The sequence below is a fragment of the Pollachius pollachius genome (genome assembly GCF_949987615.1).
Source record: "Pollachius pollachius genome assembly, chromosome: 12".
Lineage (NCBI taxonomy): Eukaryota > Metazoa > Chordata > Actinopteri > Gadiformes > Gadidae > Pollachius > Pollachius pollachius.
In genome coordinates, this window is record NC_136945.1 from 13,557,519 (window position 1) to 13,582,859 (window position 25,341).

Here is a 25,341-nt window from a genome sequence, read left to right on the forward strand (position 1 = left end):
TGCTGTTATTTTTTGTATCCTCCCTCTGTGTGTGTGTGTCGCACACACATTTGATCTTTTCTGGATAATATAACTGTATATTGTATGTGTATATTATACAATAAACCTTCTGGGTTAATGGCTATTAATGGAAGTTAACTTTTAAACTGCGAAAAAAGTTTTCCTACGGGTACAAATAAAGTAACCTGAACCTGGACCTGAACCTATACGTGTTCAACTTTGTTTGTGTGTGAGAAGATGGTGAAGGATAAACATAGTTGTCATTGAGATAATGCCTTATATGAACTTACTTCTTGAGCATTTCCTCTTGTATTTCAGCAGCTGAAGGACCTAAAAAACAAAGTTTGATATTAATCTATAGATTAGATAGATAGAACCTTTGATCAGTTAATGCATACAATGCATCGTTTTAAAGGACGCTGTGGGTACAAAAAAAAAAGAGTATGATACCTCGAGGATTTGTGTAGGCATACTCAAAATACACATTGTAAAAACCAAACAGTCTAATGTTTCATTTTATAATAGACATTTTTTGTTCATCTAAAAACGTATACGGTTGAGCAGCACCATATGAGGTGTAGGGGGGGGGGGGGGGGTCATCCAACTCTGGCTAGGTAGTACATACTTGGGGCTGGCTTCCGGTGGTCTGCCCGAGGGGGTGATCCCTTGCCTTGGGAGGCTTGGGCCTCCCTCATCCGCCGCAGCACTTCATCTGACAGCTGGGCACGCAGGTGAATAAGGGGAATACACACAAGACACATATGCTGTTCTTTCCATTGCTCACAGAAGGCTACTGCGTAGCTTAGGCTACACCGGGCTACTTCCCACATCCGGCGCACTTAGGAAAAGAGAGCAAAAATCAACGTAACGTTAAAAAAACGCAGGCCAGTTATATCCTGATCAGCCTCTATGCGATGGGATAGGCTAGGCGAATTGAATAAACATGCTTTATGCAATTGCAGGTGGATACAATGTTATTACATAATTTTGTTTTTTAAGAATATACTTGTGGCTCAAGGATTTGTTGACGTTATCCGTAAGTGTAATAAGCAGCACCTTCACTTTAGTCGGGTAATAATAATTCAAATGGTATTAGTTACAGTAAAAACCACTATAAATCCTTACATGATATCACTAGGGCGAGAATATCAATATACCATTACATTTCTGACAGTCCATATTATCGGCTAATGTGTCATCATGTCTGTGGAGTCAGACCAATGATCGGCATGTCGCCGTGTGTCAATGTAAGCCGAGGAGGCTCACACGTTTAGACATACCACTAACTTGAGGAAAGTATAGAAATCTACATGGAACCTGCCCACTAATAAAACGATGGCATGATTATTATCGTTTTCGCGGGGGGAATAAGATATGCTTTTTTTGAAACGCCCATCTAAGAAACCCCTTGTGTGGCCGTTATTCAGTCTCACGTCGTATGACATTGTAATATACCTTGCCCGCGAACTTTGTCAATGGTGAATTACCTTCACTCCTTCAATGACTGTGACCTTCTCCTCTTCGTCCAGACCAAATGACACGTTCCGCGACGCGCTTCCATTGCCCCCCATGACGGTGTGCCTATTTCACTTCGCCTGTGAAGATGAGCGCCCCTATGTACATATATTGTGGAGCCACTAAAAGGAGAAGCGACTTAGGTCGCTACATAGACCTACCGGTGTGTAGAATACACCAATAAAGGTCACTCGAGGATAAACAGTAATCACACACATCATAGGTTGAGAAAGATATTACGGATCCAATTAGATTTCATTATGTATCAATGGTGGACAAAGGGTGTATGGGAGATGTAGTCGCGTAGTCCAGCGTAGGATTGCACTGAGGGCAAATATTAAATGTAATAAATATTATTTAGGACTACAGGCGTTTAGGTTGTGTCGACTACCGGTCAGTCGATTGTCGAATCGAAGAGAAAAAAAATAAAAAATGTAACGTAATAAGCAGTTTACTTGTTTTTAATACCTTGCGTAACCAGCAGGCGGAGCCGTAACCTTAATCATACATTTATCTGGACATAATTCACAAAAAGTAGACTTTACTGTTGCTCCTCCTTAAAAGTTCAACCAGTTAAAATCACCATTATCAGTAGCATACTATAAACAATGTAGCAGTAGCATATTGGTGCCGAATCGTATACATCGTCATTGTGCCTAAACGGAGAGCCTGAAACCTGCATAACATTTTAAAATAATAGTTTTATCACTCCAAATCAAATGGATTAATCTGGAAATCCAGACAATGTTGACACTGCAAGGAAATATTTGCTGCAAAAATACAATGATTTAACTTTTTTTTTTACATCGATTCTGCATACAGTTCACTCCGAGATGGATTGCACAGAACAGTCCAGCTTTTAATACATTCATATTTCCAGTCTAAATGTATATATTTTCCAGCACTATGTCAATAGTCACAGATAACTGGCTCGCAGGCATAAAGAAAAAATTAAGTTATTTGCTTAATTGGAATGTTAGCCATGACATCACCAAAATGAGCTATTGATAAGATATGGAAATGAGTACCTGCTCTTTTAGTTAAAGCTCTATTCAAGTCATTTAATTAAATTTGCTGAATACAATCCTGCTGTTATAGACGGCAGTATATAGTCGCTGTAATTTTATATGCTGAGTGAGGGAGACAAAAACAGCATAGCCCTATCATCTATCATAGATCTGTGAATACCTGTTGCATACACAGTGCAAATAGTTTGTCACAAATAAAGACTGAACCACAATACAGAAACCACTCTTACTTTCAACAGGGCATATAGAATTGCATGTCCCAAGATTGGAATGTAGATGTTGGCTTATAAATAATTACACCTTCTGGGATGAAATTAAATTTTCTATAACGATGGAATGCAATTAAGTGCCATATCTCACCTCTTAAGGCAACTCCATCTCCAACAGGGGAATGATTACTTGCCATCAAAGTGATTCTCTGCAATAAATACAAGGGACTAAGAAAAACACTATGGGATGAGCGTCTTGTGTCTCGGATGCCTCCAGCAGAGAGTGATTCCTGCTTTAGTAGGTAGTAAAACTGGTGTTCCTCCTTCATAAAGACATAAGAAGCCAGCGTTTTTACAGGCATTTCCTAAGCACCACTACAACAGTGATACAGATGACACCACGGCACAGCCTTTCACATGTCTACAGGAAGAGAACACAGCACCACTGCTTGCAGAAGTCCAACACTTAAACATCAATGGGAATGCAGTAGTGTTTAGTCCTTGCTAAAAAAAATGAAATATCAAAAAATGGGTGGGAGGCACTGCCATTTGACACAAGGGGGAAATGAACACGAAAAAGGCAGAGTTCAAGTCAGCCATAGATGGAATTGTACACACGGTTAATACTGAAGAGCTTTTCACCAGAGACTCAGTGCAGACTACAGATCCCTCGACTGGCCGATCAACAGGCAGAGAACACACATCTGGAATGAAGGCAGGGAATGAACCAATATGAAATGCTCGTTCAACCATTGGGTAGCCATTGTGAACCATACAGAACGACAGTGTTCTTCGTAGGAGTCGACAAACGCTGCTCCGGCAGTCACATACTGAAGAGGACTCTCATTCGTCTGTAAGTCACACAAGTGGCTTGCAACGTCCCCTCCAAACAACTCCTCTTTGTTTATCCTTATCCTGGCTGGACTGCTTTTCATACACACCAACAGCAACCATCCTCAATCCGGAATTCCATGGTTCCATCTCTCTCTCGCTCTCTCTCCCCTTCTCTTTACACGTTGATAGGCCTCCAGCGGTTGATGCTGAAGACGCTGCCGGAGACAACGTCGTCCAGGTAGGCCCCTGCCGTTGCGGGCCCCGAGCCGTCGATCTGCGTGGAGGAGTAGTAGAGGCCCTGGTCGGGCTGCTCCTTGCGGCCCATTCCGGCGGCAGAGGTGGGAGGCAGGTGGACGTCGCTATCCTCGGGCTCGTCCATCTGGGACTTGTAGGAGAACAGGATCTTGGGCTCTGAGCTGTACCGGGGGAGGGAGGTAGAGGGGGGGGGAGTCACAATAGATGAAGGGGAAGAAAAAAAATTATACTTAAAAAGGACACATGATTGAACGTAACGCAAATGGAGGAGAAGTGTTCCCCCCTGGTATCCTTTGTGTAACCAAAGACGCCAGGGGCGTATTGCGCTGCCGCTACGTACCCAAAGAATCTCCGGAGGAACGTGATGTAGATGAGAGGAGCGAAGATTGAGAAGTAAAGGAAGGTGGTGACGTCCACACAGCTGCACAAAAACATGAACATTTGCAAGCCAATAATCAAACAATTTTTGTGACAAACGCAAAAGACCATAAAAACATGATCAATCTTTTAAACACTTTCCATCATGCATCAGAGAAACACTAAATATGTAGATGTAGTTTCAGACTACAAACAACACTTTGCTTCAACAAATTAATTGAATTAATAGCCCTTAGCTCACTACCAACTCTGAACTTCATGGCAGACATAAAAGTGTACTAACCATAGTCCCTCTATGATCCCAGCACAAAGCAGGGCACTTCCCAGGCCCTGGACAAGGTTCAGCAAAGAGAGAACGGCAGCATACACATAGAAACTCTTCTTAGCTGTGAACGCAAATGGTTTAAACGAACGTGAACAAATAGTTGAACCGACTGATCGTTGGAAATCAGTGATTTGGAAATCATTAAAAAAACATTTTGATTTGGTCAAATACACAAAGATCAAACTAATCAAACTGTGTCACACTAACTTTAGAAATCTCTCTCATGCTGAAAAGTAATTCTGCTCCAAACTTACATGGCAGAGATAGCCGCTCTCTTAATGGAGTTTTAGGCAAGATGACGATCAGGGAGTACACCTGAAGGAAAAACAAGTCAAAATACAAAGCGATAATAGAAACTGCCTCAATGAACAGAAAAGTACAAGTTCATCTTTTTCCATTTGCCATCAGCCCACGTCTACTGACCAGAAAGAAGAAGCAGGAACTGGCTAACCAGAAGTGTCTCCCTCCGTGGCCATAGATATTAAAATCCTCCGCAGACAGATGATGGTCTGGATACCGAATCTCAAGGGTGCCCTGAGAAGAACAGAAAAAAGGAAACCGTCGTCGCTTTTCCTTCATCAAAAGAACAAAGGGCTCCCTTGTACAAAACATCCAAACTAAACATAGAATCCCCTCTTCAGGGCAAGGCGACAGCAATAAATACACACACTCCAACCGCTTGTAGCAAATTTGCTCCTTGTTGAGCTCAACCGAACATCTGACCTACCCCAACCAAATGATCTATATTTAGAGAGTTATAGCATGAATGTTGTTGTTGTCTTTGGCAGAGCTACTAATGTAGCTGCGTTTCTCAATGCATTATTCAGTAAGCCCCGTCTATAGTCGCTGCTTTGCCGTAAGATTGTTGTGGATGGCAGTTAACGCACTCTGCCTACCGAGTTTCAACTTTTCAGATGTGCGCGACAAGCAACAAATTGCCATGTGTATCCTGCACGAGGGCTGTGATGACATCATTTTTGGTTCTCGCTGGCTCGCGCAGTTTACAGATGGTGACTGTATAGTAGGTTTTAACCTCAGCAGACAGGTTCGGCATCAACAAAACACATATGACTTATTACAATAATAATAATAATAATAATAATGGACAGCTACCTGTGTAATCGAATAGGCCAAAGCGAGGACAGCAGTGATGGCCAGCACGCGCTTTATACTGGACTTGCTCTCCAGGTGGCCTGAGAAATAAATACAAGCATTAGAGGAACCACGCAAACACAGTCTGCATAGTGACAATCACACGCTTTCATTTACACTACGAGTCAAGTGGAGCCAACCATAAATAGGAGACTTCATGGAACTAAGATTGAGTGCATGCTCCTACTACTACTTTTAATGAGGGGTTAAACCATGTGAGCCGACTCGAAGCCCACTTACCAAAAGCGAGGCCCAGGATGATGACGCTCAGTTCAATAGCAAGCAGGAAGAACCGAGTGATCTCCCACAGCACCTAACAGACCACACGCAACAACAGATAAGTCACATACATTGGGGCTGCACAATTAATTGCATGTTGATGTCAATTTATATTCATAAAAAAGATGTTACAACTCAGCAATAGGCACTGTAATAAATAAACTGGTTGCCAAATTGTTAAATTGAATACATAATCTGTTATAATCACAATAATCACAACTATCCTATTTGTCCTAATCGTGCGGCCCTAACATACATATCACATAATTAATAACCATTACACCAACACAAAACTAAATCCCATTTCTGGCATTAAACATAGTGTTCCCTTGTGGATGAACACAGAGTGGCCTTACCAGAGGCAATAGCGAGCTTGGTGCTGTTCTCAGCTTAGGGGTCTATCTGGTATGCAAGGAATGTCATGTTTCCCCCCCCTTCAGCATAAACACCCGTAGAGGTCATGCAGAAGCTATACTAATGGGAGTTTCTGGGAGCTTCAGATAACAAGGTGGTATCTTCAAGATTCCTAATGCTTAATAAACTGGACCAGGTAGCAGGAGCTGTCCACAATAGTGGCTGTTTATGTCCCAACCCTACACAATGGAGTTGCGGTCTATTACATTTACGTATTGTTTGTTTCGTCATGTGTTTTTAATGAGGTGAAAGTTAATCCGTTCAATACTTTCTTTATGCAGGTATTTATAGTCCTTATGATCGGGGGATGAAAACAGAACATTTTTAAACCAAAAAAGCACACACATTCAAGGGCAAGGCACTGTACCTTGTCTATGATAGTGGCTGCGCTGGATGCGCTCACTGTCATGGATACTATGGCTCTTGTAATTCCCACCGCTGCCACCACAAAAACCTGAGGTCAGAGAAGTGACATTGGGCTGAATACGTATCAAGTTAAATTGGCCTAGCACATTTCCACAACATTAATATTAATACAAATTTATATTATATTGGAGATCCTTCAACATGGCTTGTCTACTTTTCCCTCCAGAACAGTGTTGTTGTCTGAATGGCACTTAAGTTCATGAGACTTTCTAGAATTATAATTTCCATTGAATAGAATCAAATGTGTAGGTGGCCATTATCTGTTTAGTGATATTCCATCACAGGTCAATGGATAGGATCCAATTTGTCTGCCAGAGAGCACCCTACCAGCAGGTAAAAGGTGATGAAGATGGGACTGGAGGTAAGGCGAATCTTGGCCCTGGCGGAGGGGAGTTTCCACATCAGGAAAATGAAAAACGCCACATTTGGCACCAGCAACAGCAGGTCCCAGAAACGCACCCTAATGTTTAGGAGAAGGATTCCCCCAAAAAAGGCATACACAGGAAAATAAGACATATGCTGTTGAAGTTCATGTTGTGCTTGTTGTATGGGGACAAACATGTGGGAGGGAGACTTTTGGATTTGAAGCAACAGGTACGATATTACTGTTAAATTATGAAACAATGGACATAATATCGAATGGTCTTGTACAACACTATGCTTTACCTTGAGTCCCCAATGTCCTCATAGAGAACCTGAAGACATCTGTGGGGCTTAGAGATGTTGGCCTCAGTGTCGGGCTGCAAGGTTGTGAATGTTGATATGTTCTCCAAAGGCGAAGGTGTAGTGGTGCCATTATATTGCGCAAATCTCACTATGTCCAGCATGATGTCGAGGCCTGGCAGGATAAGGTAAATAAAGAATATGCCAACTATTAGAAGCTGCTACAGCAACGGCTACGACTATCTATCTATCTCATATACATATACAGAGAGAGAGAGAGGGACAGAGACAGAGAATGTAAGAATACGAGCAAGAAAACAACAGCAGTTACATAATATTAAGCCGAAGGCAAGCCCATCGTTCCTCTCTCGTCGTAGACAACACTATTTCCTTGTAGAACCCCGGATCATGTTATATGACAACATCGGTTTGTGTTGTTTAGGAAAAATACACTTACAACGAGGTCGCCCCTTTTCAAACTCAAAACAAACAAATCACAATGCCTTTGTTGACGATTAGGGAAGCGTGACCACAACGAACCAATATGAGACATGATTAAAAACTTATTCTCTATAGTGGTCATCTTACCGAGGACACAAAATCAATGCGAAATATATATACACTGTGTCGGCATATCAGCCTGGAAGCTATAGCTACGAATAGTTAGCATTCTAACACGTTGAGCTAAATTGTATATAAATGCATTCGACTGAGGGGAGATGGATAAATCAATCACGAGTGCTTCGAGCTACATATCATATTGACGACTAATCATTGTTTGCCTTCCGATAACAAACCCCAACATCAACCTAGATACGATAGGGAATTCTAAGGAAGCAAAACATAACTTACCCATTCGAAAGTTACTTTGTCGAAGAAATAGGGAAATTCACAGAATAAGCTATAAGTAAACGCTATGGAAATGATTTTAAATGCAACGAGGTCGATCAATAAACTGAATATATTGACAACGACATCTCTGTTTTTGACTAGCCGACGCTCTACGACGTTAGCCCACCAAATTCCCCCAGTAGTCAGCTGAGACGCTCTCCGCTGGGCATACAAGTTATCGCGAGAGCAAGGACCGGAAGTGAGCTTTTCTTTTTTTTTAAAGGTCGGTGGGTAGGGTCATGGGTAAGCGTCATGGATCTATTAAAGACTGGAGATTTCCACCACAAAATGTGGCGACTGCTGTGGTGCAAGATGATGGTGAAAATATGTTTAAATAAAGCAACATAGTTTAAGACGTAAGGAAATGTTGAATGGCCTAATCAAGTGAAAAGATTTGAACAGTTTTGTTGAGAATGTCCAAAACATAGGATTTTAGCCCTTTTCTCTCTCCTTTTCCCTACATTTACCTATTTAAGTCACAGTGATAAAGGCATAGATTAATGTAGTTTACATATATATATATATATATATATATATATATATAAAATATTATTTCGAGCGATCCGATTGGTCGAAAAGAAAAAAGCATTTCTATCGATCTGATTGGTAAATAAATACGTATATTTCGAGGGATCTGATTGTTCAAAAACATATTTTTTATGCGATGCGTGTGAATCATTACCTCCATTATTTTGGTTTGATCAATGAAACACTTTTTTTGCAGTGTGACAGAAGACACGTCCTGCTGTCTACCGTCGATCAAAGTTCGCCGACCTATACTTCCTGAACCAGGCCAGCGAAGGCCCCAAGAAAATCAGAAAATGTTCAGATCTCCACATCTTGGAATACACCTCCACTCATTTGCTATAGTAATGGTTGAAATGTATCTATCATTCAATCATTGTAAATGCAGACTACCCCCCACATTGTTTTAACCGAGGTAGGTCTTCAGGTGTAGAATAATCCTCCTAATCTTCTTGAATGTTTTATGTAACATTTTATATCAAATACCAGGGATTAATAAAGAACATTTTATTTTACAAGTATAACAATAAATATAGTTGCAAGCAACCATGACGGGGTCCTACTGTTATCTGTGTGTTTGGTTTTGGCATCAGTTACTCATTACGAAAATGTTCTGTCATCCAAAACCTTTGTCAAATCACTAAAGAAAGTTATTGTTGATGACCCACAGTATATTATACAGGTATATTTATAGGTTAAGCTTCTGCACTAAAGCATACAGTATTTGCAATTACCAGCGCTTGCCATCATCACGTCTCTTCCGTTCTTGTTCCGGGCCCAATTGTTGTAACGTAAATGACAACCTGTTCTTATATTGCCCATTTAATAGATTAATGCATGTTAAAATCCTACATGTAGTTCCTTTAAATATATACAAAAACACTCTCTCTCTCTCTCTGTACCATATCTGATTAAGTGTCTCTCGTTTCATTACCGACGGCACTTAATAGAAAATAATCTTATAGTAACGCCTCCCCAATAGCGATACGAGCTTTGGGGTGTGCTGACATCATCCTGTACGCAATGTGAACCGGCTCTGTGAGGACAGCTTTGAAGGTGTACACGTGTGTCTTTTCCCCGCTCAGGCAGACGTTGTAGAAGCTGAGCCTGTGGCTCTTGAAGCTCAGCCGCACCTCCAGAGTCCGTGACAGTGTGGTCAACTTCAGCGGCACATCGTGACCCTGCTCGAAAGCCCTCAGGCGGTTCTCGGACCACATCAGACACCAGGAGCTGCGGCTGCTCTCCAGCGCGCTGGGCAGCCCGCTGCGGGCCAGCCGCCCGCTGTAGCATACGCCGATGGCCCACGGAGCGCCTTCCAGCTCCACCCGCCAGCAGTGCTCCCCGCCGGAGAAGCTCTGGCTGCTGAGCACCTGGAGGAAGCTGGTGAACCTCTGCGGAGAGGTCGGGTAGGCCTGCTTGGCGGCGCTGTAGGTCACCGTCTTCATGTCCCCCGACAGCACCAGGTTGGGGTGGGCGGTGTCCGGGTCAAAGGTCACCTCCGACGGGTTGAGAAGGTTCCGGAGCGCGCGGTGAATGTCTCCCGTACCCGCCTTGAAATCAGCGTTTGCTTCCTCCAGCTTGGCGCAAGCGAGCGAGACTTTCCTTTTCGACGCGGTTCCGGGCTCCGCCTCTTCCTCCGCCTGAGGCTGGCTCATCAGATGCGCGATGCGTGGCTGCAGGAGGTTCACATCCTCGGTGAACGTGGCCTCGTCGTCTTCGGTCAACAGGGACTCCGCTCTGAGCACTGTGTGTCTCAGCTGCTCGGTCAGCTGGGAAGCCTGACTTACCCGGGCGCGTAGGTTACCCTCACCCGGGCTCAGCTCTCCTTCGATTAACCGGGTCACCGCCTCACTGTAGGTCAGGGACAGAGCTTGGATGTCATGAAGAAGCTTTGCTGCGGCCGCTCTCAGCTCCTCATTGGCGGCACGCACCTCCTCCTCCCGTTCCTTCTCCTTCCTCAGAGCACACTCGGCCATGTCTAACCTGACGGTCAACTCTGTGAGTTGAGAGGCCAGTCTGAATTTAGGTTCGTTCATCTCAGTTTTCTTTGTTGCGCTGCATTCCGGTTTAGGTGGAGTGGGCAGGTGCTGTTTACGAGATACGGGTAGGGGCCCTGAGGAATCAAACTCAGTCCTGGAGCCATCTTGGACCTCCAGGGGATTCTTCTTCTCAGGCTCCTCTAATTGGCTCTGAGCTGGTTCAGTTTCTTGGTAACATGTTACATCTCTATGTTCTGCTGCGGTCATTTCTTTGCCACGGTCTAAATATGATTTGTTTGCATTAACATCACTGCCAAGAGCAGCTTTATGTGCCTCAACCATGCTGCACATTCTCATGTTCTTCACCAGGGCATCAGTTCCTCCGTACTCCTGCTGGCATTCAGGGCAGTTGTTTTGATCAAGTCCTGCAGACATGGTCTGCAAACATGGCAGACAGTAGATATGACCACAGGGCAGAGACATCGGCACAGAGAACAGCTGCAAGCAGATGGGACAAGTAGACTCCCTCTCGTTCTTGACAGAGATGGTTTCCCCAGTACAGGACATGACAGCTGGATTTAAACAAAAAATAGCAATAGTCATGAATAGCCTAGACAGGTTTACAGTTTACATGCACACAAAGGCTTATAGATAATCAAACAAAAGTAAAAGTCAAGCAGCTAGCCGATTTGCATTTCGTCGCTAAGCTATGAGGAAGACACTTTATTACTCGTAGAGCAAGGTTCAATCGATATCGCACTGGGTTCGGTTTGTTTGCTTAAGTTTCGTTTTGCAACACGTTTCTAAGGAACACGATCCCCCCCCCCAAAAAAAGATATATATATATATATATTTATATATATAAACGTTACGTTTAAATATATAACGTTATAGCTCTAAAGTTATATTGCCATCAAACCGTGCATGCCTATTTAGTTTAATTTCAGATGATCTTTCCCATACAATTTTCGTAACTTACCGTTTTTTAATGTTTAAATGTCAGAGCAATTTTAGTATCGAAAGCAATCCTTTGTGAGATTAAACATACCTGTGGAGTATGTTTAAAGGCGAAGTGAAGGTGCGCTCCTCTCAGACGCTGCTCTTCCTCGCGTCAACATGGTCAATGTGGCGCGCAGCAGACCGCCCTCACTACGGTCTGTAGCATCACAGGAGGTACGATACGGAAACGTGGTCAACAGCGAGGTTGTTTGGGAACTACATTTTTTCGCATTTTTGTTGGTGTAAGTTGGAGCTATTCAAGATATACATATATGTCAAGTTATACATATATGTCAAGTTATTATAAAAAAGATGAGATATCGTAATGCACTCTATATTCAGATAGTGGCCTACAAAAGAGCAGCGAAAGCCACGTTAATAACAGCCTGTACAAGATCATGTTGTAGCATGATTAAATGGCAACCCCGCCTCCGTCCATGCGGCATTAACTATTTCTTAACTTTGACAGAGAACGAAACATCCGCATCAGCTAATAATGTAGGCCATAGTGACTATTCTGCCCCTCAGATACTTCAAATAAATTCACTTATTATATAAGGGAGGATATTCTATTTTCAACCATGATGATACAACGATTAGCTAAAACAATATCCCCAATCCGTCTCATCTGCATTTAATTTAGGAAGAGCAACATGAGATACAGTTGCAGTAGACTAATGTACAGTGTAGCCTTCACTTGATTAGACTTCGACAGTGAACAATTCAGCAACAGTAAAGTTTTCCAGGATGGGCAGGGCTTTATTTGAAATCCTTAAGGCACCATTTTTCTTTTTTCATTTCTGTCTTTGCTTAATGTTTCTTTGGAATGTCTATGGGCAGGTCCAGTTCATCAATCGAAAGAAAACCAGTTAAAAACATGTTTTTTGTGCATTTCTATGATCATTATACAGATCCTAAAAAAGGTCAGGGGTACACAGTATTGCACAGCAGTCTTTCATGAAACAGTCATTAGTGGATACATAAGTTCCCTGCATTTGCAGGGTTGCATTATGTTTGTTAAAAAGATATATCAATTGTTCTATATATAAATAAACAGCTCTGCGGCATCCACAAATAAGTTACGTAGAATCCCCTATATTTCTTGCAACAGAAAAACTAGGATAGAGGCGTAGAGGGAGACAGAGGAAGACACAGCCCTAGGTGAGAGCACTGCGAGTGGGCACGTCTTCCTCACAGCATGGCCTCTAGGTCCAGGGGAGGCAGAGGCTCTCTCCAGTAGGAGAAGTGACTGAACTCGGGACACTCAAAGCCGGATGCAGAGCTTCCCTGGACAGAGAGCATAGGGAAAAAATGCTCCACCAGCTCACCGAGGTGGTTGTACCTGAAAACACACAGACACAAACACACACACTTAAAAATTGATTAAATCTGTAAATATACGGCGATCTCTTCAACGGGCTTCTTACGAGGATTTGTTTCCTTTGGTCTTCTCCTGGGTGAGCTCTCCTTTGGGGTTGATGGTGAAGATCCTGGTGTCGGGAACGCCCACTTGCTTATAGGCATAGGCATCCTGCAATATGATGAATGTTTAGATGAGATTCGACATTATTGCACTTATTGTCATTGCACACATCAACAACAACGACTCAACAAAATGTAGTAGGCAGCTAACATGGTGGTAGTACATGGTGGCATTAAGTGCAGGCAGGGTTCTTAATCAACCAATGGCAGGGAGATAAGGACATTTGGCAGGTCAAAGTAAATCCAGGATTAAATATTAAAATAAATCGCTCGGTTGGTAGATTCTTTCACTCAGGCAGGTATAAACAAGCATTTCTAAGAGTTGATTTAGGACCCTGAGGGCAGGTTTACATTTGAGTGCAAAAAAGCGAGTGCAAATATGAATGGGTAATTCAGTGAGTGGCCATGAACAACAGTGTACCAGTGTTTCATGATCTTCCCTGACACACACACACACACACGTTAGGACACTTACATTGGTCCTGTTACCAAAAGCTGCATAGAAGGGCTGTCGCTGTGGGTTGAAGAGGTCTTTGATGTCAGTAAGACAGGCGATCTTGAACACCTCAGGCTTCTTCTCAATCACCTCTCTGCACATATGGGGAACACATTGTTAAACAATAATAAACACACAATAACAATACATTCCAAGTGATTTTAAGCAACCTGAATTAATACTTGAATCAAAAACCCTGGACCAAATCGATGGATTGAATACTTTTATCACACCATTGTCGTTTCAATGGGTGTGTATTATTTGTTAATCATGGGACACCTGACACCTCACAACAATGGCATAATAGAACTGTTGACTAGGTGTTTCCTTGACAACGCAAAAACAATATATTTAAAGCTCTGCAGAAGAATATTTGAATTTCCGCTGATTTAAGGCAATAACATAATATCACCAGCCCCATTATACATTATTTTCCAATAACAGGACACCCCGTGGTAAAGTCGATACTTGAGATCTTCAACTCAATCCATTCATGAGATGTAAATTGTCCGTTGAGTGTAATTTTGTTTGCATAGCATAGACCCTATTCAATAATGAGTGGTTAGATTAAGGCTTACTTGTGGATTGTAGTCAAGCCTATTCTTTAATAACATTCTATTTTACCTTGTGTGCCTTTCCCAAGTAGTAAGCAAACACTAAAAATCTCTTCAAATGTAGAGCAGCAAACATAAAGCCCAAAACGCATAGCTACATTGGGACAGATGCAAAACATGTTTTGTTTTTTCCTAGTCCTTCACAAAGCTAAATACATTCACGCTATGTGTGCTTAGCTCCATTAAAACATTATGATTCTATTTTTTTTTTTGGGTCACTTTAGCTTGTTACTCTTTTAAGGTAGCGTAGGCAATTCATTTGAGGAAACATTTATTTTGTTGTAATTGGGACGTAAAGACAATTTCCACAAATATGACCATAGATAAATCAAATGTTCTGACAAAGAAAAGAAAAAAAAACAGGAATCTGTGGGAGAAGCAGGCCTGTAATAGCGTCCAATCCTTTCATTCTGTATGAATGAATTGATGGTCTATCTACCTACCTACCAACAGCACATACTCTGCCCGCGCATTCATTGCATGACTGGAGTCTTCCACAAGGCTAGGCACACCTATTGCTAAAGCTAGCGAGCTAGTCACGTGTTTTGGGGGAGTGGCTTTGGAGGGAGGCCTTAAGGGAGGGGTGGGATTTTTCAGTTCAAAAGAGGCCTTATTCTCTGTCAGGTTTTTCCAAATTGCCTACCCTTCCTGTAATTAATACTTTTAATTACTTTAAATGATGCTTTGTAATCCTGGTGCAGGTGAGTACGACCTAGTGTAGGACTTACCTGTGTAGTGCTGAGAAGAGACTGCTGGGAGCTAGCAGGACGGGGCCTTTAGGAAGAACTGTTCCTTTGTCGTTGACCCACCGCAGGTAGTCCTTGGTGATAGCAGCCATACCGATTGCCCGTGCGGAACAGTACAGGAATTTATAGCCATTTCTATGAGGGGAAAAACGGACACATCCCTTTAATTTACAAAAATATTTGTTACATTGCTTGTAGAACCAATATTTTATATTTAATATCATTTATCAAATATAACTTTTTAATATTCCATTTGGTACAAGTTTTTTATTTATGACATTGTACGTAACATACTTGTGTATTTTGTGGTATAGTTTGGCGATGCCTTGGTGTGTCCAGTCTTTACCAAACTGAGGCAGGATGTGGCCGAGTGCATCGGACCTATAGGAGAGAGACAGGGATGTCATGACAATGTGAGCATGTACATATAAACATCTACTGGATACAACACACACACACGGGTTTCTATCTTTACTTGGTGATGGTTCCATCGATGTCGGAGATGATGACGCGGTCGTCCCAGTTCCACAGGTAGATGGCGGCCTCACAGCGACAAGTGCCCTGGTATTGGGTGGTCACGCTGAACACTACCTGGTTGGCCCCGTCCCGCAAATTTAAACGCACCTGAATACACAGAGACAAAGTTCTGAAGGTTAAGCTGCGGTGTAAGGGTTTAAATTGGACTAACAACAATCTCATGCAAAACATGTATTCAAACCTAGTCTGGGTTCATGCAAACGTACAGAGAGAGGATTAGAATGGGCTGGATGGTCATGCTGTGTGTCTCTTGTGTGTAGCTCATACTATTTGCTCAGAGGTGAGGCGCAGGGACTTCTTGTACATCTGGCTGATACACTGGCAGGTGCTCATGCTGTCCGATGATTGGCTGTCTGTTGGCATGACGGCTTGTCGACCAAGCCCCGCCTCCTCGTCACTGAACATGTCATCCAGGGTTGCCCTATGGAGATAAGGGTTGGAATATTATTATTTATTATTATTATTTATTTATTTAACTCACTTATTTATTTAACTTAATATTGCTGGTCAGGCTAGTCTTAATCTGGAGTGACTGGAGTTGAATTAGAGCAGATTCCGAATCCAAATGTGTACTTCAGAAGTTTTTAAGTTCTGAAATAATTTATGAATGCATGTTTTCTGTGTCTGCCTGTCTGTCTGTCTTTTTTATGAATTTTGGAGAATTTGTAAGGCCCAACGTAATGTATGTCAAATGTACACAATCAGAGTAGCAATCCGAGTAATGGCTGATAAAGTGACTAACAGAAACTGACTGACTAAACAGTTTTATGTTCAGGAAGCAGCTTGACCTTGATATTAAGATAACCAGCACAACAACCAGCCCCACTCCCTGTTCAACATTGACTTCTGTCTGCACACGTCACATCAAACTTCAACAGAACCTCCAGTCAGGAGGCTTGAGGCCAGGTCGCTTTTTAATGACGCCGCCACCTCTAGCGCTATTGCCGTCAAAGTTGACCACAATGCGATACTGTCAACATATCTAAAGTCTTAGCAGATTTAGGTTTAGAATTATGATTATTATCGTAAGGTCAACCTACTTTATTGTTGGGGAGGCAGAGAGGGACACCTCTTGTTCTTGCGTTGAAGGCTTTGGCTGAAAAGGTAACAAAGCAGAAAAACAGCCAAAGTATTAGAACCTTATTCAAAACAGGATCATACAAAGGCTTAACGTTCAGAACTACTAAGACCTGAATCCCCCGAAGATCATTTCTAATAATATATACATTTCAATATTGATGAACACTTTTCTATTGATACATCCAAAAAAAAAAAACATAATCTTCATCCTCATTGAGGTGTATCAGAGTACGTACGTGATGACAGGGAGCGAGAGAGTTCTAAGCTTTGGTCACCTGGTTGTTGTCCATGTCCCGTCTCCTCCAGGAGAACCACCAGCGGCCAGACTTCTTTGGCATCTTGTCCTTCACTAGCCGGTCCACAGCACTCTGTAATGCACACGCACGCACACACACACACACACACACACACACACACACACATCTTAGTATCTCGGTTCATCCGAACCAAGGGCATCTTTCCTAGTGCTATTGTTTCATGTATATTACAAATATTGAACTATATAAATAAGGCTGACCCAAATACATCATTTTAAGCTTTGAATATTACTGCTTTTTACTGCTTAAATTCGCTGCTTGTGGCTTTCGGATCGACTCATCGGTCCAAGTTTACTTGGTTAACGCAGAGCTTCAGGGCAGCCAAAAAGATTCTGAAGACACACACCTTTATATTGCAGACTAAATATATGGTATACCTTTGGAAGGTTCTTCTGGAAGGCTTGCTTTGACAAAATCATTGGAGCTGCTACGGCCCAGTTATAGTACCTGGAACATAGAGCAAAACATCAGTGTGAGAATCTATGGATTGATTCGAAGGAAACAAAGATCAATTATTTGCCAATAATTATTATGTATTAATCCGATAAATAAATTATAGCTGATTATTGGAGCCGATAATTGGAAGCCAATATTGCCTCAGCTGGCTTAACCATAGGGCATGACAAGTGATGCATACTGTTGTCGTGCCGATATAATGAGTGTGTCACAGTCACATCGAGCTCAACTGACCAAGCACTTTTTACCTGCTTTTCACCATTATAGAGCTGGGTTTACAATTGAGTGATGAGTGATATCGGTCCTCTTATCGGTAATAGCCATGAAAAGCAGGTATAGTTATCGTCATCGACTGACAATATATATTTAATATGTTCTTAATTATTGGCTGCATCTTACTGAGAGTTTATGCAGATCACCAGGTTGGGGTCCTCAATGATCCCTGGGTTTTTAAAGAAGTCCTTGAAGGTCACAATATGCTCTTTAAACTTTTCTGTACAGATGGGCGACACAAGGAAGCAGAACACAACACAAATGGTATTAAACCTCACAGCAGTCCTACACGCATCACACACATCCTTACACCTTCATGTCTGCTACACACCTTGGCTGATGCGGCTGGTGTCTCCCACGCAGCCACAGAGGGACATGCTGACGTCCATGGGGTCAGTGGTGCAGTCCGACAGGTACTCTGCGCCGCTGTCCATGGCCCCGCTGCCCACCGACTGGGGTGACTGGGTCCCCGAGGTGGACCCCTGGTCGGCCCCAGATCGGGATGTTGCCTCCATTTCGCTGGATGAACAGACCTCACATTTTTACATGATTTAACTTTATTCATGACATGACATGAAAACGGGGTTCGTTTTCCTAATGTCGGCCAAGTTTAGAGTGAGTTACACAGCGTTTATTTTCTGTGACCCGTTACCCTTATCATAAAGCAGTCCATAGGATAAACGGCTTTAGATAATATGTAAATATCTCAGGAGATCCTTTCGATCTTGGTGACTTGAATCCTTCCGAAGCCCCTCATATTAATGTAGTCTTTGCCAACCAAAACAAGTTACCTTTTGGGGAAGTAAAGTGCAGCTACTTCAGGCTCCAGTGTGGTGAGATCATCCAGGTAGATGCCTGTTGGTCCCAAGTGTTGACTGCGTTTACCTGTTGACAAATCCAACAGGGATGCCACCAATCAGCTAATTCCTAGTATGTTTGATTGTAAATTCTAAATCATGGTACCATTGCATTAAAACGCATTACACTGGAAAAGCGTTTTACCTTTCATCCTGTGCTGTTTATCTGCTTTGGTGGAATCTTGAGGAATTTCTGCCGTTTGATTTGTTAATAGGAGGCCTTCTGCTTCTCTGTCGGTCAAAGTTGACGCACCCTCCTCATGTGCCTCCGTACAGGCGTCATTGCCGCCAGAAATAGTAATCATGGCACCCATTTCACTGGGCTCAACCATGGCGCTGTGCTGCTCCAAAATGTCTGTGCTACCCAATAACTCTACCCTACTGTTTTGGGCTGTGACAGATATAGACCTGCCAGTGGATGCGTTGATCATTTCGTCGCTGGCTAGTGTGTCCGTGATGGCAGGACAGGCTTTGTTCTGGCTTACAGAGCCAATGCTACCAGTCGGAGGGATCTCACACTCCGCAAAGGTTGTGGTTTCATCTTTGGATTGGCTGTTTTCTGGCCGGGCGAGTTCAGAAGAGTCAGTCGACTCAACCGGGGAGGTTCTTTGGTCCTCTTGCTCTGCATCGGATGGGCATTCCTCCGCTAACGTCTTCTCTGCCTCACAGCTGTCCGTCTGGGTTAGTGAGTTGTTACCGAGTTGTTCCACAGGAGTGTCCATGCTAACTGGGGCTAACGAGGCTGGAGTGTCATGCAGTCCATTAGGGGTGGAGTGGGTTATAAGAGGGGTTATATCCAGTGTGGGCATGGTACAATGTGGGGAAAAGAGATCAAGGTCTAGGGACATAGTCCTGGCTAGCGGCCTCACCACAGTCACACTTCCAGCCCGGCTACAGTGAATGGTGGTTTGGAAGTCGTCGTCGTTGTCGTCGTCGTCGTCGAAGGAATCCTGCCTCTCGATTGTGCGGAAATTGGAGTAGCCTAAAGTGGAAATGCGATGCGACTCCGCAAGGGATCTCTCTGACTGACAGACCTTGGGGAAACCACCCCAGTTCCACTGCATCTGAGGGCCAGAAGACTCTTGGGGTTTCACCACAAGCTCAGAGTCACTCTTAGGAGAGGACGAGCGACTGTAAAACACACTGTTGGAGATGAAAGGAGAGGAGAGGATAAAAATAATATATCAGGGAGAGAAGATGCTAAAAATGGTGCTAATGAAATAAACGTTTTTTTTTAATTTATGAAGGACTAGAATCTTAATTCAAATGGTTGCAGTCAAAAGCACTTCTGGTTCGCAAGTATGACAGCAGGAACTACAACATCACTAACAGGAAAACAATGCTCACCATTCAGGGGGGACACACTCTCCTTCTGAGTGGGGGTGAACCTCTCGGGTCTGTGTGGATCCTGGCTCTTCGGATATCGAGAAATAGATGGACTTACTGGAAGAAACAAGCGACAAACATTAATTTGATCGGTCAACATCACTGGCTTGAGTTTAGCGTCAATCCATCATGAAAAAGCATGCATAGAACATTTTATATAGCCTTTAAATCACAGTACTGAGGTTCTGGAACAACAACAACAGAATCTCTCGTCAATGTCTGACAGGTAAGTGTTGCTCAGCCAAACATGGCGTTGTTCTTTAATGTTCCAATGTCGCAATGCTTTCGACTCTAGGTACTTCCAATGTTGTACGCATTCTAATGAGCATGGATCATTTTTTCTTTGGCTGTGTCATATTAGCATATTTGTCGTTGCATAAAAGATTTGTCCATAACCAGTCAAAAGTAATTAATGACCGACCTGAGTTGCAGTTGACTGACATACTGCTCCTTGGCAGGGCTCTCCTGCTCGTTCTGCTCCCTCTCCCTCTCGTCTGAGGAGGAGCCGCCCTCCTCTCTCAGGTGGGAGTCGGAGCGGAAGCGTTTCCGACGTCTCTTCTTCCTGCGGGGTGGCAGTGCCCCGCCGCCGATGGGGGCCACCTCGCCGTTCTCCTCCCCCCCTAGCTCAGGAAGCTCCATGGGGATCGGGGAGGTGCAAAGGTGGGCCGGTACTATGAACTGATGCACAAGTGATGGGGGGGTAAATGTATTGTCACAATTGGTTTGGGGAAATGTCTGAGTATAATTGGTAAAACAAACGTTTAAGTATGGTGTCATCAGCCTACCTCCATGTCCTCATTTTCCTCCACGAAGAATGCTTCTCCATTGTCTCCTAGTTTCATGTGAAGGTTTACTGGCTCTCCATTGATCTCGATGTCCACCTGGCCACACCAAACAGCATCGAGAGAGGACGTAGTTAGTGGAAGAAATCTGGGACTACGTTGCTATTTAAACATGTAGGACACACGTTCAAACAAAAGACTTGCATTGAATTCAGAAACAGGTCATTAAGGAGCAGATAGGGGTTAGTCATCTTGCTCAAGCATACTAGGTAGGCAGTTGGCAATTGGGATCGCTCAAAGTACTAGCAGCTGGAGGTTGAACACCTTAGTAGCCACTAAAGTTTAAACTATCCTACCTTCTGTGGACATAAAATGAATCACAGTGAGCTACGAGGCCAAGCAGAGAGAGACCTACCACTTTCTCCTTCGAACGCAGCACGCCCAGTTTGCCGAAGCGCACGTGGAAAGGGGAGCACTGGTACGAGCCGTCGGGTTGGCGCACGACGATGACATCGATGCCCCCGGTCAGCGTGGCAGGGTTAAGGCCTCGGTAGAGCTCCTTCACCGTCACGAACACCGTCTCCGCCAGCTGGCCCACCAGGTTCATGGTCTGAGACTTGGGTTAACATCAGATCGGTTAGGTCAGGCCTAGTTTAATTCATGCCCATTGCCAACATCATAGTGGTCGGAATTGTCTTCGGAAATCTTCTTCTATACGAAGAAGATTTCCGTCTTACCTAGAAATAGAGACTATATTGATAAAAAGTATTTTTGTTTATTTCCTGGTTCAATATTGTAGAAGTTTTAATTTCCTGTTGATCAGGTCCGACTGCCCACTCTGATGTACTCATACAGTGACTCTAAACTAAGATAAGTTTTGCACTTTGATAAATGCTAAATCTGACCTTTGGATTGGGGTCTTGTGAGAATGTGGACTTAAGGTATACTGTGCAAAACCTAAGTGACTCATGGGACTGCTGAAATATCGTCATTGCAAGATCAATGCGGTCTGTTACTGTGCAATCTCCTTTGTTCCGATCTTAGTCATTTTAATGCCACATAGGGCTGAAGGTTCACACTTTAGAAAAGATTAAACAGCGAACACCAAGTATAAAAATAGACAATAGCTTCTATGCTAGACCTGTTCCTATGCTAGACCTGAGGACAAAGAAAACAGAAATTCTTCAAATCCAAGTGGATATTATCAGGACAGGTCCTGCTTGTTTATTTCAAACAGGAATCAGCATGTCCCACCATGAGCGTCCTGGAGCCAAGACTTTTCCTTGTGGTCCATGGTATCCCACACTGGAGGAGTGTGTTTGATGACATCATCACACAGACACGTTTGCACTTTGTGAAGCGTTGCATGAACTATGTGAATGTATTTACTTATTTATAGACTTAAAATCGTGGACATCGATGTCCATTGTATATTGTCATTTCTATGTATTTTTAAGTATTTATTATGAAACTATTTTGTAGCCATCTCAATAGTGTAACCTTCACGATAGTGACGTCCTTGCCATTGAAAAGGTTGCACATTGTTTGTACACAGAAGCGGAACATTCATTAGTAACTACTAAACATATTATACACTGAGATTTGGAAGCAAGTCCTAAAGCAGCCCCACAACACAAAAGTCAAAGATCAAGCTATCAAATGTCTCACATCACCAGCAGTCTTACCCAAAGCGAAGTACGCAGGTGTCTCTGCCCAACCAGGCCTTGTCCCCTCGAGCCCCTTTCGGCCATAAGATGTCTCAACCGCCTTCATCTCCCAGAATCCTTTGTGACACCGATTTGACCTACCATACCCCCATCTTTTACACTCCACTGAGATACTAGTCTACATTTTGCTACAGGACATTACTGTTTTTTAGCTTTAAAATGTCAGACTCCTGTGAGGTTGGCTAACTATTCTTCCCATTTGGTTAGTGATCATCAATGTGGACAGAAAAATCCAGTCCATAACAAGTTGGTAGGTAATATATACAACAATGGGTATACAACAAAGTATAATCACTATCACTTACATGTTAAGATTATCTTTATCACTTATACTCCCCACCAACCTGCACTCCATTAACACACCAGCCCTCACATAACTAATTCACACGTCCAAAAATCACACTGCACATGACAGCCAGAGCAGCAGTTTCTGAAAGGGTCGGCCATTCTATTCACATGGGCTTGGAACAAACGCGCACCCGCATGAACACAGTGAATAGATGATCCACACACACATTCTGGGCTCGACCCCCTGGGCACTGGGATGCAGGGTCTCCGGAAACTATAGGCCCTCTCGATGGGCACAAGCTCAGTCATGTCACTATTAGGAAAACTGACGCAAATAGACTTTTGTATTGAGTTTAATTCCGTTCCAATGCTACATGTAGGCAATCACAACAGAGGAAGGTAAGATACACAGCCCTAACCCGTGACACGTACCGCTTCATTTATTTATACATTTTATTTTAAGTTGATGGTTACTCACTTCTGTATTCTGATGATGAATACGTATGGTGATTGGCTAGGTTAACCATTGTGTTTTTTTGTCAAACAGTGGCAACACTATGCAAGTGTGCAACATTATGGTGAAAGTATTTCAACGGCTTTGCTAAGGCTTGGTCAGCGTCGGAATAAAGTATTTTTTGTTTTATGTTTCTTTAGTTTGGGGGGGGGGGGGTTTGGCTCAAGTTAAACCGAATTGTTTCCATGACTTCAGACGTTATTCCCAAAATGCAATTGTTAGACTCCAAGGCAATATTCCTTTTGTCTTTTGACAGCGAACTGTCAAAATAAACATTATAAATACCGTACGGACTGCAAACCCGATCGGCCGCGGGATGAGCATTGATCGATTTGAAACCTAAAGAAAGAGTTAATGTTGATAATACCTTCAGCCCGTTTTGAGAGACAGCACGCATTTGAAAACAGTACTTTGAGTTCCCCTCTAAAGAACGCCACGAAGTATTGTACACGTTCACCTTCAAGACACAAGAAAATACAGGGTCTCCCACTTGTTTCTTTGTAGTGAGGGCTGTATGTTACTGTTGTCAATATTAATTTATCTTTGTACTTTCTTACCTTTTATGCAGCCTTTGAGATGTAGAGAAGATTAACCTGAATCCAAAACACTTCCTTGTATGTGTGCGGTTACTGGGAGGTCCAATAACCTACTTCCCAGGCGTTCTCGTCTCACGAAGGGACGCCTGGGAAGAGATACTCCAGATGAGCGTTATTGGCGATAGAAGGAGATGGCGGGATTTACAGTTGCATGGCGGGGAGAGGCCCGAGAGAGGGAGGGACTTTTGATAAAGCATTATCCCTTTTATTTCCGTTACATGTTTCGGCTATTGTTAAATCATTCTTCAAAATGACATATGGACATCTACGATACTGTGTGGTTGTTACTTTTCTTTGCATCGTATTCTTCTCGCCCCGTGGACTGTTAACTGGCGTGGACAGCTCATTGGAATTAAGAGACCGGAAGTGTCGTTGCGGTAGACCGGTGTAACCTACAACTCAGGAGACTCCCTAAACCTACATGCTCATGCAAGACGGATTCCATCAATCATTGGAAAAGCCAACCATCAGACAGACAATGATAAAATCCCGCCTCTTGTGTTTATTTTGCCATCAAAACGTGTTATGCATAACCTCTGACCTCTGTTATCACTGTCACAACTTCAAAACTAAAACGTTACCGTGTACAGACTTAAGCACCAATCCGGTTTACGAATATATATATTTGTACATTCTAACTTGAACACGTTTTTGCATATAGAAAAAATGTAAAAATGCGGTGTCATTCCATTATTTGTCCTGCATAAATACATAACCAATAACACGGCTATTTACAACCACACGATTTACTGGGCACTTAAATATAGAAGAGATGCATTCCTGACTATATAAATGCAAATCGATAACTACTTTCGCCAAGAACCGATTACCTAAGCATAATATAGGCGGCAAGATGTATGCTACAAGCCTACTTTTCCAGCAATGTGTCCAAGCAGTTCAAGCAGTAGCCCTGTCCAAGCAGTAGCTCACCATCAGCACACAACACCTGGTATTGACCAGCAGAGTGCGCCCATGTGCAAGGCCCAAATACAAGAAGAGTATCGTATAGAAGGATGGTCTACACAGCATTATTTACCCAGTTGAACTTAAATCAACAGAAGCATTATACAAGTTTCTGACCTTTGTTATCACTGTCATATTTTATTTCATTTTTAATTAGCATTGTTTGATGTGTCTGCTATAGATTTTTTTCTGTTTTCTTACATTAAACATTTTTAGCTTTTATGCATAAACTGTATCGTATTTGTATACGTATGATCTGTTACTATCAATAATTTATCATTAAAAATTATAATTGAAAACAAAAAAAACAGTTTTTTATTTTGTTTAATCATAAAACAAGTCATGCTAGTTAAAT

At 42.8% G+C, this 25,341-nt stretch overlaps 4 protein-coding genes across 4 annotated transcripts in view; all 4 read right to left on the reverse strand.

Moving 5' to 3' along the window:
* The window catches only part of chchd6b (coiled-coil-helix-coiled-coil-helix domain containing 6b), a 52,682-nt gene extending 50,997 nt beyond the window's left edge, over window positions 1-1,685 (reverse strand). Inside the window, exons 1-3 of the mRNA XM_079748735.1 lie at window positions 1,488-1,685; window positions 626-719; window positions 291-330 (exon numbers count right to left, since the gene is read on the reverse strand). Of these exons, the coding sequence (XP_079604861.1) occupies window positions 291-330; window positions 626-719; window positions 1,488-1,571 (218 nt within the window). The 5' untranslated portion in view covers window positions 1,572-1,685. The remainder of the gene's footprint in view (window positions 1-290; window positions 331-625; window positions 720-1,487) is intronic.
* A 293-nt stretch (window positions 1,686-1,978) lies between these two features.
* tpra1 (transmembrane protein, adipocyte asscociated 1) lies at window positions 1,979-8,495 on the reverse strand. The gene is made up of 11 exons (XM_079747356.1): window positions 8,331-8,495; window positions 7,482-7,653; window positions 7,143-7,275; window positions 6,757-6,843; window positions 5,937-6,009; window positions 5,658-5,737; window positions 4,968-5,078; window positions 4,799-4,859; window positions 4,503-4,605; window positions 4,182-4,262; window positions 1,979-4,002 (listed from the first exon to the last, which is right to left on the reverse strand). The coding sequence occupies exons 1-11, from the start codon at window positions 8,332-8,334 to the stop codon at window positions 3,762-3,764; spliced, it is 1,146 nt and encodes a 381-aa protein (XP_079603482.1). The 5' UTR covers window positions 8,335-8,495; the 3' UTR covers window positions 1,979-3,761.
* Window positions 8,496-9,738: 1,243 nt separating this feature from the next.
* Window positions 9,739-12,051, reverse strand: trim107 (tripartite motif containing 107). The gene is made up of 2 exons (XM_079748418.1): window positions 11,922-12,051; window positions 9,739-11,445 (listed from the first exon to the last, which is right to left on the reverse strand). The coding sequence occupies exon 2, from the start codon at window positions 11,438-11,440 to the stop codon at window positions 9,854-9,856; it is 1,587 nt and encodes a 528-aa protein (XP_079604544.1). The 5' UTR covers window positions 11,441-11,445; window positions 11,922-12,051; the 3' UTR covers window positions 9,739-9,853.
* Window positions 12,052-12,620: 569 nt separating this feature from the next.
* On the reverse strand, window positions 12,621-24,093 carry LOC307084250 (phosphatidate phosphatase LPIN2). The gene is made up of 19 exons (XM_079748554.1): window positions 23,985-24,093; window positions 21,314-21,514; window positions 20,902-20,997; window positions 20,538-20,794; window positions 20,078-20,173; window positions 18,876-19,873; window positions 18,665-18,758; window positions 18,205-18,392; window positions 18,000-18,093; window positions 17,522-17,591; window positions 17,103-17,195; window positions 16,788-16,843; window positions 16,015-16,168; window positions 15,686-15,834; window positions 15,505-15,591; window positions 15,193-15,345; window positions 13,830-13,944; window positions 13,300-13,403; window positions 12,621-13,214 (listed from the first exon to the last, which is right to left on the reverse strand). Exons 2-19 carry the CDS (start codon window positions 21,503-21,505, stop codon window positions 13,064-13,066), a joined length of 3,147 nt encoding a protein of 1,048 aa, XP_079604680.1. The 5' UTR covers window positions 21,506-21,514; window positions 23,985-24,093; the 3' UTR covers window positions 12,621-13,063.
* Window positions 24,094-25,341: the final 1,248 nt, after the last annotated feature.